The sequence below is a fragment of the Phaenicophaeus curvirostris genome, chromosome 2, assembly GCF_032191515.1.
Source record: "Phaenicophaeus curvirostris isolate KB17595 chromosome 2, BPBGC_Pcur_1.0, whole genome shotgun sequence".
Lineage (NCBI taxonomy): Eukaryota > Metazoa > Chordata > Aves > Cuculiformes > Cuculidae > Phaenicophaeus > Phaenicophaeus curvirostris.
Window position 1 is genome coordinate 123904834 of NC_091393.1, and position 12557 is coordinate 123917390.

Below are 12557 nucleotides of genomic sequence, written 5' to 3' on the forward strand. Positions count from 1 at the left end.
GGTCTTAGTCAAGACAACAGAGGCAAATAATTCAGTGTAACAATGCTGATAGCAAAAGAGTCACAGATGCTGATATCAAGAGACTTATCTAGTCCATTTTGATCTTTTTTGTCTTGCTTTTCTCATCTCATCAATCGCTGCTGAACTCCACAACTGGGTTGCTTTGACATTCTTTCTTAGGATACAGAGCCTGAGCTTGCTAAAGCACTGGTCATTTTGAAGATGATCACCGTGTCTTCAGATGTGCTTAGCTCTCTTTTTGGAACCCAAGTAAGTGAGGAGGTTTTCAGATATAAATATTTCAGATGCACTTGTGACCGTTAGCCTCCTACTTCTCCATCACCATCTCTGTGCTTGTGCTTCACTCGCATACACGTACAGTGTGGATGTGTTGACATAGTAGGACATAGGACATAGTTGGGAGTTTAATAGTTTGGTGTTCAGCTATTTGAGAGTTTCACATCTTCTGAACCAAGGCAGTATTTTGCCTTTATTTGCTCCCCATTTTGCTGTCCCAGAGCTGTCCTGGCACTTATTACATTTATGCCACGATGAGTCACAGGGCAGCTGGAACAAGCTGTTCTCTTCATCACTTTTTGGAGAAATCTGTCTGCTTTAAAAGGGCAGGGCCCCTTGTAGAGGACACTTACTTTTCTTCAATTTATGTCATTTTCCTGCTCGGATGTTTGCTTTTTTTTTGGGTCTAAACTTCAGGAACTCCATTGAAACATCTATTTTATTTCTGCTGATGGAAATTCACATTTGTGTTTAGGGGAAGGACACAAAGAAACTGGTTAATTGCATAAAGCTGACGATTCAGACATTAAACTGATCCAGAATCTTGTTCTTATTACTGGGGTGACTCCCAGTATACGTGATTCAAAAAAGGTTTCTGATCTCTGCAGAGTGGCTCCAAGAACTAACTTTTCCATGTGCCAATATACCTTCCTGCTGTTCCTGTGAGTTAGCTGACTTTCACCAAGTTGGGAAACATTCACAAGCAGAGCTGTGAGTGGAAGTGACATATTTACCTCGCCTTGTCTCCTTTCATCCCGTTTGAGACCTCAAACTGTCTTACAGCATTAGGAAGCCCCACTGAATGAGAACTTGAAGTCAGGACTGGTGGATGTACCAGATCTCTGTGCTGCTTCCTGACACTGACATTAACTGAATACACTGGGAATGGGACAGAAAATGACCTCTGTGAGGGGAGATTTAGGGATATGGGAAACAGGAAAGTCTTAGAAATAAAACTTGGGAAACCAGCTCTGCCTGGTATGTTTTTGTTGCGATTAAGTAAGGAGCTGGCTCACATACAGTTATCTCTGAAAAATGGAATAATCAAACAAGAACCAGAGGACAGAGGGAAATATCTTGTATTGATCTTTACAAATAAAGAGCAGTCATTGAAAGAGCTAGTAATTATCCGAATAAATAACTTTGGCTTCTGTCTCTAGTAAAACAGTCTAAATAAGGAAAGAAGAAGAATTTGTTGTGCCATGAATTGCTTCTTTGGGGTCTTAAGGAAACACGCACAGTGCTTAGACACTAAATAGGAAGATGGAGATTAGGAGGCAAATTGAAGGATGAGTGACATATAGGAGAAGCCACAGCCAAAAGGCAGGTGATAATATATGTATGGAGAGAGTGAGATATCATCAACCCCAGGATCACATTTGCAATAATCTAAGTTTTCTCTGTGGAGTCTTTTTGTTTGGGTAGAGATACCATAAAATATGGCACTCTGAGAGTCAAAAATGCCACATTTCCTTCTCCTCCAGTGCTTGGCTGAAAGAAGCATTCATCACATGTTGCTGTGCCTAAGCAAGTATTGGTTTGGGACTTGAGTAGGAGGAGTGACTAAGAACTAAGAATTAATTACTTGATTCATTCTCAGGTCATGCTTTACAAGTTTTAGAAAAGGTGTTATTATCTATTGCTTCTGAAAGACCATTATTTTAATTTTCCTTTGATAAGAACAGAAAACAAGGGAATCGGTTACTCAGTGTGGTCTATTAGTAGCATGTTAAAGGAAAAAGCAGAATCTCATGAAGCTTTTCCCAAAAGATTACATTTATTAGGTTGTAAAATAGCCTCCCACAGAAACATTTGAAGCCCTGTCACTTAATTGATAGGTTACTGAGATCAAAAGGCCGTGAGGCCTCCCTCAATTCCTTGGGCAGCCTTACCTAGTGGGACGTGTCCCTGCCCATGTCAGTGGGGGTTGGAGCTAGATGATCTTTAAGATCCCTTCCAACCCAGACTATTCTATGAATAGTTGCTGTTTGAACTGGAGCGAAACTTTAATAAAGCTGGTTTGAAGATTCCCAGTGACTGTAGGTATCAAACAACCCTTGCAACGTTGTCGAAGAAACTGGGTTTATTTCTGTTCCAAATATCTAGATTTAACTTCTAGCTATTGCCCATTTCTAGATATTTAACTCTTAAAGCTGAAGAAAATTTGTTAGCTAACTTGTATCCTCTCTAATTACTTACAGTATATGATTAAGGAACACCTCAGCCTTTTCTGTAAAGCTAAAGAGGTAAATCTTGTCACGTCTTTCTCCTGAATGACTTTTCCTGACAGAAGAAAACGGGACAACACGCAACGATCAATGTGATCCAAGTGAAGCCGCTTTATTTTGGGTTGGTTCTGCTTTTATAGAGTTGTTTAACCTTAGCCCGCCTTCAACAGCCAACTTCCTAATTTGCGTGGCACAACAGAGAATAGCCCTCCAATCGTAATTCATCATCGATCACTGGAATCAGGATTGAGTAACCAGGACCAGCAAGGTATCAAGGTACAATGCAAAGACTGGGAATCAGGTGAATGGAAAGGACTCGTTGAACTAAAAATGACAGGAAGAGGTTATGCTTGTGTCCTAACAGATACTGGACCTCGCTGGGTGCCACAAAAGTGGATCAAGCCCTGGAAAGAAAGGAAGACGACGGAGCAAGAGGACCTCACATTGGAAGAAGAAACTGGGGTGGTCTTTTGACAGAAAAGGGAATTTGGAATAAGGGTTCTGAAAAGGCTCTTCCACCTGGATATTTTCTAATCTGTGGTGACAGAGCATGGGGTGGAATACCCAGCAAACCAGTTGGTGGACCTTGTTATCTGGGAAAGTTAACGTTGTTTATACAATACGTTTTTGGAGTTTTGAGGAAAAATTTTTTGCCGGTTTATTAGCTCCAGGAGTTGCAGCTCTTGAAGCTGTGAGGCAAGTCAAGAAAATGGCTTGTTGGAGCCTTACAGCAAGGATTGTTTATCTTGATTGCCATTGTTGTAGTTTTAAGTGTTTTGATGCTTTTAATGGTGCTTGGGTCGCTCAAAAAGAAAATGGGGGAATTGTTGGGTGGCAGCATACAATGAGCAGCCCAAGCACTGTGGCTGGGAGGAGCTGGGAAGCCATGGCCAGGGTCCTCAAGGTTATAAAAGGTTATAACGACTCTGTTGTGTCATGCAAATTAGGAAGTTGGCTGTTGAAGGCGAGCTAAGGTTAAACAATTCTATAAAAACAGAATGAACCCAAAATAAAGCGGCTTCACTTGGATCATATTGATCATTGTGTGTTGTCCCGTTTTCTTCCGTCATTTTCCCAATTCTTTGTTCATTCTTGCACCTTTTCTCTGAATTCTTTCTCATTTCTTTGTATCTACAGCCTTAGAAATAGGCTCTGAATACTAGCAGCAGTTGCACCAATGCCAGATTTGGATTGCTCTCTACAACTCCCTGAGAGGAGGTTGTGGAGAGGAGGGAGCTGGGCTCTTCTCCCAAGTGACAGGGGACAGGACGAGTGGGAATGGCCTCAAGCTCTGCCAGGGGAGGTTCAGGCTGGACATTAGGAAAAAATTTTTCCCAGAAAGGGTCACTGGGCACTGTCAGAGGCTGCCCAGGGAGGTGGTTGAGTCACCTTCCCTGGAGGTGTTTAAGGCACGGGTGGACGAGGTGCTGAGGGGCATGGGTTAGTGATTGATGAGAATGGTTGGACTCGATGATCCGGTGGGTCTCTTCCAACCTGGTTACTCTATGTTTCTTTGCTTCCTCCTGGTATTACATCTCAAGTACATGCATTACCCTGTTGAAGATATCAGACTAGTAGTCCATATTAAATTAATTAGATTCTATAACTTGCTAGTCCTTTCCAAATTTGCCTCTGGCCTTCTTTCTCATGCATGAGAAGCAAGATTTCCATTGTTTAATCTTACATTCAGGACTTAGCATATGTTTGTACTGAAAATCATACACTTTGCTTATGTGCAGTTTACTCAGTGCTCTTGGGATTGCTTTGCTTTATTGTCCTCTTTATTCTATACCACTTCCAAAATGTCACAAAGTTATCAGGTAATAATTCAACTTTTTTCTTCCATGTCAGCAATAAAAATATTAAATAGCAACTTGTAAACTGGGATCTACATTGGAACAAAAGTTCACCTGCTGAGTGAACTTTTGCCATTTACTATTTGATGTGGAAAGGTATCAGTTCACTGGTCTCCAATTAATCTACACCATACTACGTTGTTTTTAAAACAGTCAAGTTTGTTACTCAATAATTCAAGTCTGGGGCGTTTCAGAAGCCCATTACATCAACCCTATTACATTTATCAGTGTTGTGGTTTAACCCCAGCTGGCAACAAAGCACCACACAGCTGCTTGCTCAGCCACCCTCACCCTGCTGGGACCGGGGAGCAAATCAGAAGGGCAAAAGCGAGAAGATCTGTGGCTTGAGATAACACTTGAATGATTGAAATAAATTAAAAGATAACAATAACAACGATAATGATAATAATTGTAGCTCACCACTCGCCAACTGATGTCCAGCCAGACCTTGAGTAGGGTGGCCTCTGGCCGTCTCCCACCAGTTTATATGCTAAGCATGAGGTCATATGGTGTAGAATATCCCTTTGGCCTATCATTTTCACAACCTCCCCTCTAGGGAGGAATGTTTGAAGTGCAACATATTATTTTGATAGGTTTTTGAGGCATTTCTGTGAAATGTGTATCTTCCAACCATGTCCAGTGGGTTCCCGACAGAGCAAACACTCTTGCTGAGCTCCTCGAGTCATGAAGTCTGCACTTTCATGGGACTTTTTCCATCGCTTCTGTAATCTCTGTTAGAAATGAGAAGGCATCGGCAGTGCTGCAAAAGTGGGAAGAAGGCTTTCATCACCCCTCTGTCTTATTACCTTCTTAATTTTTAAGAACGGGGTCTTTGATCTTATGTTTTCTTCTTGAGAACATGGGACGTGCTCATGGATAAGTAGCTACTGAGGGATTTGGGTTTGTGAACAGATCTTTGGCCTCAAGAACAAGGAGGCTTCCACAGAAGGTCTTCCAGTGAGTTGTGTGCCTTAATTTAAATAATTCTTCATTGAAAACTTATGCCTTTCACCAAGCTAGTGCAGCAAAGATGGTGTTGGTCAGTGGTGCAAACTGACTGGAAAGCCATCCTGCTGTTAATAAACGGTGTCTGCAACCACAGTGATGTTTTACTGTTTACTTGCCTGCTTTTGGCTGTGCTGTGGAAAAATAATGCCTACTGGAGTGTTTCTGCCTCTGACCATCTTCTAGTTGTGACCTGGCACGAACTCGTTTATGTAACGCTTCCTAGCAGCGATGCTGCTGCTGGGGACGTGGCTGTTCCTGTGACAAAGAGGTAGCTCCACCTCCACTTTTAAAGGTCTTTCTAGCTATTCAATTCAACAAATGCCAGGCCAGGGAGGAGGAGATTTCTTCACGATCATTACAACACTGGCTCTGGAAGCCGGCAGTGTTTTTTCTACGCCTACTGTGCCAGGTGAGCTTTCTGTTTGTTCTTTTGTCTCATAGTGTGTTGCCAAAGACTTCTCTTTTTCTTGTGTTGCAAAATTCCTTCCCTCCTGTAGGTAAGGAGTACTGGTTGATTATCACAGTGAGGTGATTCCTGGTTGATATATGTAACTTTTTGCACTTGTGCCAAAAGCAGATCAACCCTGGTTTGGGAAGATTTTGCTGTCTTAGTTCAGAGGTGGATTTTCTAACAGTTGACTTCACGGGAACATTGCTATGGCAGCCTGAGGCTCTGCAGCTGACACTTCATGGCTTTAGTATCAGCATATTTAAAGAGTCGATCTCCATGTAACAAATAGGTTGCCCAGGGAAGCTGTGGCTGCCCCATTCCTGGAGGTGTTCCAGGCCAGGTTGGATGGGGCTTGGAGCCCCTGGTCCAGTGGGATGTGTCCATGCCCATGGCAGGGGGTGGAACTGGATGAGCTTCAAGGTCCCTTCCAAGTCAAACCATTCTATGTTTCTATAATAAACAGTAATATTTCGTTTCAAGCTGGGAATTTTCTTCATCTATAATATTAGTGGAAGTCATGATTTCTTTACTGTAGCACAAATCTAATGTAGGCAAGGGCAGACGCTTCCAGAGCAAGCAATCCATACCTTACTTCATTCCAGAACAATGGAAAGAGGTCCTGAAAACCCCTTTATTTCTTTGAGCTGCCTCCGTATTTCAAGAGCAGAGGCTTTGTAGCACGAAGGTGTAATTTAAGATTATTCCTGTGCTGATTACAAGCACTCAGTTCTTTACATTGTAAGAATGAAATGCACTCTTGAGGTGGAAGTGGTGTGTCTCAGCTGAAGAGTATGTTCAAGTAGTCTGTGATACACATAGCAAGAATCATATCTCTAAGTCTTAAATGAGTTAGACTGCTCTGATAGAGTGGGTTCCCTGGGACAGCAATTCTGACTCATTTCCATGCCACAGACTCATGCATCCATTCACAGAGGACCTCAGACCGCAACACTGGACACCAGGTATTCTGCTTTCTTTTTCTCAGATGCTGGAGCCTATTTATAGAGGCCTTTTATTTTCTTTTTCTTTTTCTTTTTCTTTTTCTTTTTCTTTTTCTTTTTCTTTTTCTTTTTCTTTTTCTTTTTCTTTTTCTTTTTCTTTTTCTTTTTCTTTTTCTTTTTCTTTTTCTTTTTCTTTTTCTTTTTCTTTTTCTTTTTCGCCATTTGTTCTTAATTTCCCCTCTTCTCTGCTCTTTCAGCTTCTATATGGGTAAAATTACACATCAGTTTAGAATTTATGTTAACATGTACTTGTCTCTTGCTCTGGCTCATGATGGCTTAGAAAGCCTGGAGGGACATTCTGTAATTGAATGTCCATTCATGTGTGTTTTCAGTGCTTCCCTTTAAACATAGCTACATACAGAAACCTTGGCACGAACAAAAATAATAGAAATGCTGTCCCCGCTATTCCATGGAGTACAAAGCAGTCATGACAGAGATAAATTGTCCTTATTTTCTGTTGGAATATAGAATCATGGAATGCCTTGTGTTGGAAAGGATCTTAAAGCCCATCCAGTTCTCACCCCTGTGCCACCTGATGCATTTACCTACAAAGTGGTGTCCTGCAGCATCAGGTAGTGTTGCCTGATTAGTAGGGCATCAGCTTGGAGGCCTCTCCATGTTGTGGTAAAACTGATAATCATAATCTACATGGGAAGCACCCAAATTGCACTTCAGTCATAATTATCCTCAAAGGCAGCCAGTGCATTTCTGTCCTTTTTCTCCTAGGTGTCTGGTATGCCTCTGGCTTTCGTTGCTCAAAGCAAATTTTGCCTTGTTGGCAAACTGCCTCATTTTAATAACCTTCTGGTCTGAACTTGCAGTATATAAGTATGGCTTTGGTTTGCTTCAGATGGCCAGGGTTGTATTCTGCAGTGTACAAAACACTAGAAAAAGGCAGAGAATGGAAATGATCCATCAGTAATAGCATCTCAAACGCATTTGTTTACTTCTGAGGTGCTCAGAGAAATGCTTTCCTTGAAAACCACAAACTGCGATACATGTAGATTGACAGCTGGGTGGTATTGCTGAATATAGAAACCGTCAGCTCTGTATATAGACTAAATGGAGGTGTAGAGACCTTGCTGAAACCTCTGTGACATAGGACCATTCCAGCAGGATAAGGTCATACTAGAAAACTTGCTGGAATCTCAAAGCAGAATCTGACAAACCCTGGAAGGTCAAATCCAGTGTTTTGCCTGGATTCTCCTTTTCTGCCACTGCAGCCTACTTCCTCCAAAAGATGTTAAGAGAAGAAAGGTACTTTTAAGTTCCTCTTTGTAAATGAAACCATAACTGATGGAAAAATAAAGCAATTGATGTAACGTAAACCTCCTGGAGTAACTGGAGAAGGTGCTACAGAGGCTTCCCAGCAGTTATACATTGAGGAACATTCTTAATCTCCTAGATAATGTGGAAGAGGAATGACATTTATTATCTACAAGTCCTCACAAGCGGAGGATGCAGTTTATAAAACTGTATTTGGCTTCCCTTCCTTTTCCTCCTTTGTTGTAATCCTTCATCGTGGATCATTTCATGTCCAAACTCACCTTCATCTGTTATCATACTTCAGTGATTTATTGACATCAGAATCTTCTGATTAATAAGGCTAGGAGAACATCCATCAGAAGAACTGAGAATGTGTGATCATTTCCTCTCAGGCTGTCATTAGCTGTGGCTGTCCTTCTGGGAGTTTTATCTTCATCTTTATATTTCCAGACCAAAGCATATGTTGTTTAAAATGATTTCCTACAATTAATCGTTTGTTTCCCTGGGATTTGAAAAACCTTGGTCAAGATGAAATATAAGCTCTATATTATCAGCTAAAAACAAGCCAAACCAACCCAAACTGTCCATGTACACTCTTAGTGAATGAAAAGGCAAGTCAGAATTAATAGATGGCTTGATTCAGCTCCCTTCATTCAGGATGGATGATATGAAGCTCTACAGATAATCCTATGATCATATAAAACATTTGTGGGATAGGTAGGATTTACTCTCATGGTTCTTTTCTAAAATAATTTCCTTTTTTTTTTTTTTGAGTTGGTTTGGTTTTAAATGACGTGAGTTGTGGTGAAATGCACCTCTGGTATTTTCGGATTGCTATTCCAAGTAAAATGTGAAAGATTTTGTCTTAGACTAAGTTCTCCTTTTAATGAGACACTCCTAGGTTAAAAATACCTTTCAAAAGTGACTTCCCACATCTTTTCTACATTAGTGACAGATTGGAGAAGAAAATGTGGAGTATGTCTGAAAGTGATAAGTTGAGGTTAGAGGTCCAGCCAAAGTCAAGTGCTAGGGAGTTTCAGCTGTAGAAAGCTGATGCTTTGAATTATAATCAAGTGATTAATGTTTCTAACATAAGTAGGACTTGGGAGTTACAAGGACTTGCAGCAACAGCTTGGATAAGTATGGCGAAACCTGCTTTTAGAGATGTTTTATTTATAGCACATTCATTAGGTTGGACAGAATGGACAACATGTGCTTATGTGGTTAATGATAAATCCATCTGAGAACGAAACTAGTCTGCTGAGTTATGGGAAAGCCATTTGTAGGTCAGATTTTTCTGGAGGGGGCGGACTTGAGAGCAACAATTCTTATGTTTGGGGTGGGGGGAGCAGGGAGAGAAGAGAAGCCAAAACCAGCTTTCCTCCTGCTGTGAAATATGTAGGATGTGAATGTTACAAATCTTCATTCATTTCCAAAGGTCATTTGCTCTATGAAGTCTGTGTTGCTGGCTCCAAAATACCAAAAATGATATGGGAGGGAGCAGGCATACCTGTAAAGGTACAGGAATAGTTAATCTAAAATACCAGGTAATCTAATGTTAACATGTGAAAACTGCAGTGATCTCTATGAAACTGGGAAAGTCCTGACATTATAGTTTTGCTTGTGGGATTCAGACATCCTAGCGTGAAATAAAAGGTATTGTATGTAAGACTTCCTTCTGTTTGAATTCACCAGACCTTAATCCTGTGGCTGTAAGTGGTTTAAAATAGTCTTTCAAACAGAAGTAGTTTCCCCTGGGTGATAAAACAAGGTGAGAGTTTAGCTCATAAAGTTGTGGCACATAGTTAGTGTTGTGGTTTTAGTTATGGATTTACCAATAGGACAAAAAGGATTGGTTCCCCTCTTCTAGCCTTATCCTGGGTACCGTGGGTCATTCATCCACAGGCCCCACTGGTTTCCACCGTGGATTATGTTGCCATTGGATTTCAAACTGAACTCTGGGCAGTTCTCATTTAATCCCAACAACCAAACCAGACCAAAAGGCAAGACGAAGGCAAACAAGTAGAACGAAACCCTTATTCATTCCTTTTAGGCAGCACTCAAATGTAGAAGTGTATTATTTCTCTCTAGAAACTCATTAGTTGCTTGTCTGGATAGGACGGCTGAACCTTAGAGAGCTGAGCACCTCATCATGATGAATTATCGCAAAGGGGTCGCATGTTGCACATCCTCATGAATAAACAGAAAAAAACCCCATCCTTTTGAAATATACCTTTTTCCCTGCCGCTAGTTTTATTTTTTGGTACAAATGGAAATGTAATGTTTGTTGTCGAAGGAAGTTAATTGCAAAGTGACTGCGCTCAGAGGTGTTGTCCATACCTTTCCCAGGCATTGCTGCAGGTGCTGTTTGTGAGTGAGCTTAGTTTATCAGAAGAAATTTTCAAAATGCTGGCTGATTATCTTGAGTAAATGATTTTGGAGAGAGAGAGAAAACATCACCTAGCAAAGAGATATTTAATTATATTTATAAATGTACAACAAAACCAAGTACAGGAAGCTACCTCAGGTTAAATCACATTGGAAACTCATTTATTACTCTCAGCATAATGAGCTAATGAAAGATACAGTGGCTTCTCCTCTCTCTTGACACTTTGTAATCCAGAGTGGGTGCCCTGCTGAGAAGATACGCTTTAATGCCACAAAGCTTATTGGGCTCCAGTGGTAACTGCACAAAACCTAATGGCCTAATCAGAGGCTACACAAGATTACTTGTTTCTGGCATCAAAAGGCATGATGTCACTATTATCATGTTTGTTTTATAGATATGAAATAATCTGTGCTCTGTTATGTTAAGGCATATCTTGCTTTTGGCTCTCGTATTGGATACTGAAAAATTAGGTGCAGAGATTGAAAGAATTAGCCAGGCTTCCTCAATAATCCCTGGAGATAAAGGGGCAGCTCCAGCACCGATTCATCTCACTTGTCTTAAATTATGTTTGGATAAGACAAGTTATCCTCCACAAATGCCAATCTTTCTTTGTTAACTACAGAGAGACAGCACAGGTATCTAGTTCAGATCTGCCTTTGAGATGGCTACATCCCACCCCATGGATTTAAGGAGCCGCAGTTATGTTTTAAACTGCAAGGGCAAAGCTGTAGGGGTAGATGAGTTCCTTGCCTTGGGCAGCTTACAGACAAAAATCAGCGTTGGAAGTGCAAGAAATAAGGATGTTAAAGCTGTGTAGAAAAATCTGACTCGCAGGGGCAAGGCTGTGTTCATCCAAGGCTTTGAGATGAAGAAAAATTCTTGTGAGGTTTTTTGGATTACTTGTCATTCTGAGACTAGCTGTATTTGAATTACTTGGTTAAGTTAATTCAACAGCGCCAGGGCCCTGCCACTGGAAGACTTTTATCCATGTTGTTTAATTTCATCGTGGTCCTTGTTTATGATGGTCCAGTGGCAGCTCTCTGGTATGGCTTGAACATTAGCCTTGGCCAGAGCTCGTGCCCAGCAAATGGTGTGGATAGGACCATTCTCTTACGATAGAATCATAGAATAACCAGGTTGGAAAAGACCCACCGGATCATCGAGTCCAACCATTCCTATCAAATACTAACCCATTCCCCTTAGCACCTCATCCACCCGTGCCTTAAACACCTCCAGGGAAGGTGACTCAACCACCTCCCTGGGCAGCCTCTGACAGTGCCCAATCACCCTTTCTGGGAAGAATTTTTTCCTAATGTCCAGCCTAAACCTCCCCTGGTGGAGCTTGAGGCCATTCCCTCTTGTCCTGTCCCTGTCACTTGGGAGAAGAGGCCAGCACCCTCCTCTCCACAGCCTCCTTTCAGGTAGTTGTAGAGAGCAATGAGGTCTCCCCTCAGCCTCCTCTTTTGGAGGTTAAGGGCATTCAGCCTGCAACGTGCGTGTGGCTGGACTGTGCCTGCTGGCTCCAGGGCCAAAGACCAGCCCTGACCCTCTTTATTGCATTGTGAAGTGCACAAATAGTCTCTTAGGATCTCTTCACCTACTGTTTTTATCATTTTACCTTGTCAGAAAGACTCATGAGGAAATAGATAGAGTATGCTGGGCTTGATACAGGGCTATGCTTACTTTGAAATCATATGGTGCTATCTAATTCCCTTCTGCTGTCCTCTCTGATCTATAACGACTTTGGTCTGGATGCCCTCATCTGCATTATGGGCTGCCCCATTCCCTGACTTCAATGGTCCACGCTGGATTATGTCAGGGCTTGGAGCTGATAGTGTTTTTTTTGAGTGAACAGATCTGCAAGATCTCTTCTTGACAGTACACCAGCTCTGATCTGAAAGGAGGCACAGCCTTAGACATCTGTTTTAAGGGCATAGCTGTTCCGAGCTTATTTGAACTCAATACAAAGCTCTGTTTATGTTTCTTTGATTAATTGAAAATAACCTCTTGTTAAGGGAATGACAACCGATACCTTAAGATTGTGCTCGAGTCATTCACAAG

The 12557-nt window shown here is 41.5% G+C and overlaps 1 protein-coding gene across 10 annotated transcripts in view; it reads left to right on the forward strand.

The window, feature by feature from the left end:
• Positions 1 to 12557, forward strand: part of EVA1A (eva-1 homolog A, regulator of programmed cell death) — a 196730-nt gene that overhangs the window by 116991 nt on the left and 67182 nt on the right. Inside the window, exon 1 of one of the 10 annotated variants that reach the window (XM_069850765.1) lies at positions 5645 to 5798. The exons of 8 other annotated variants lie outside the window; for them this stretch is intronic. In XM_069850765.1, coding sequence (XP_069706866.1) covers positions 5708 to 5798 — 91 coding nt within the window. In that variant the 5' untranslated portion in view covers positions 5645 to 5707. Of the gene's footprint in view, positions 1 to 5644; positions 5799 to 6752; positions 6803 to 12557 lie in introns of those variants that run through there. One more of the 10 variants, XM_069850766.1, reaches the window with a different exon arrangement.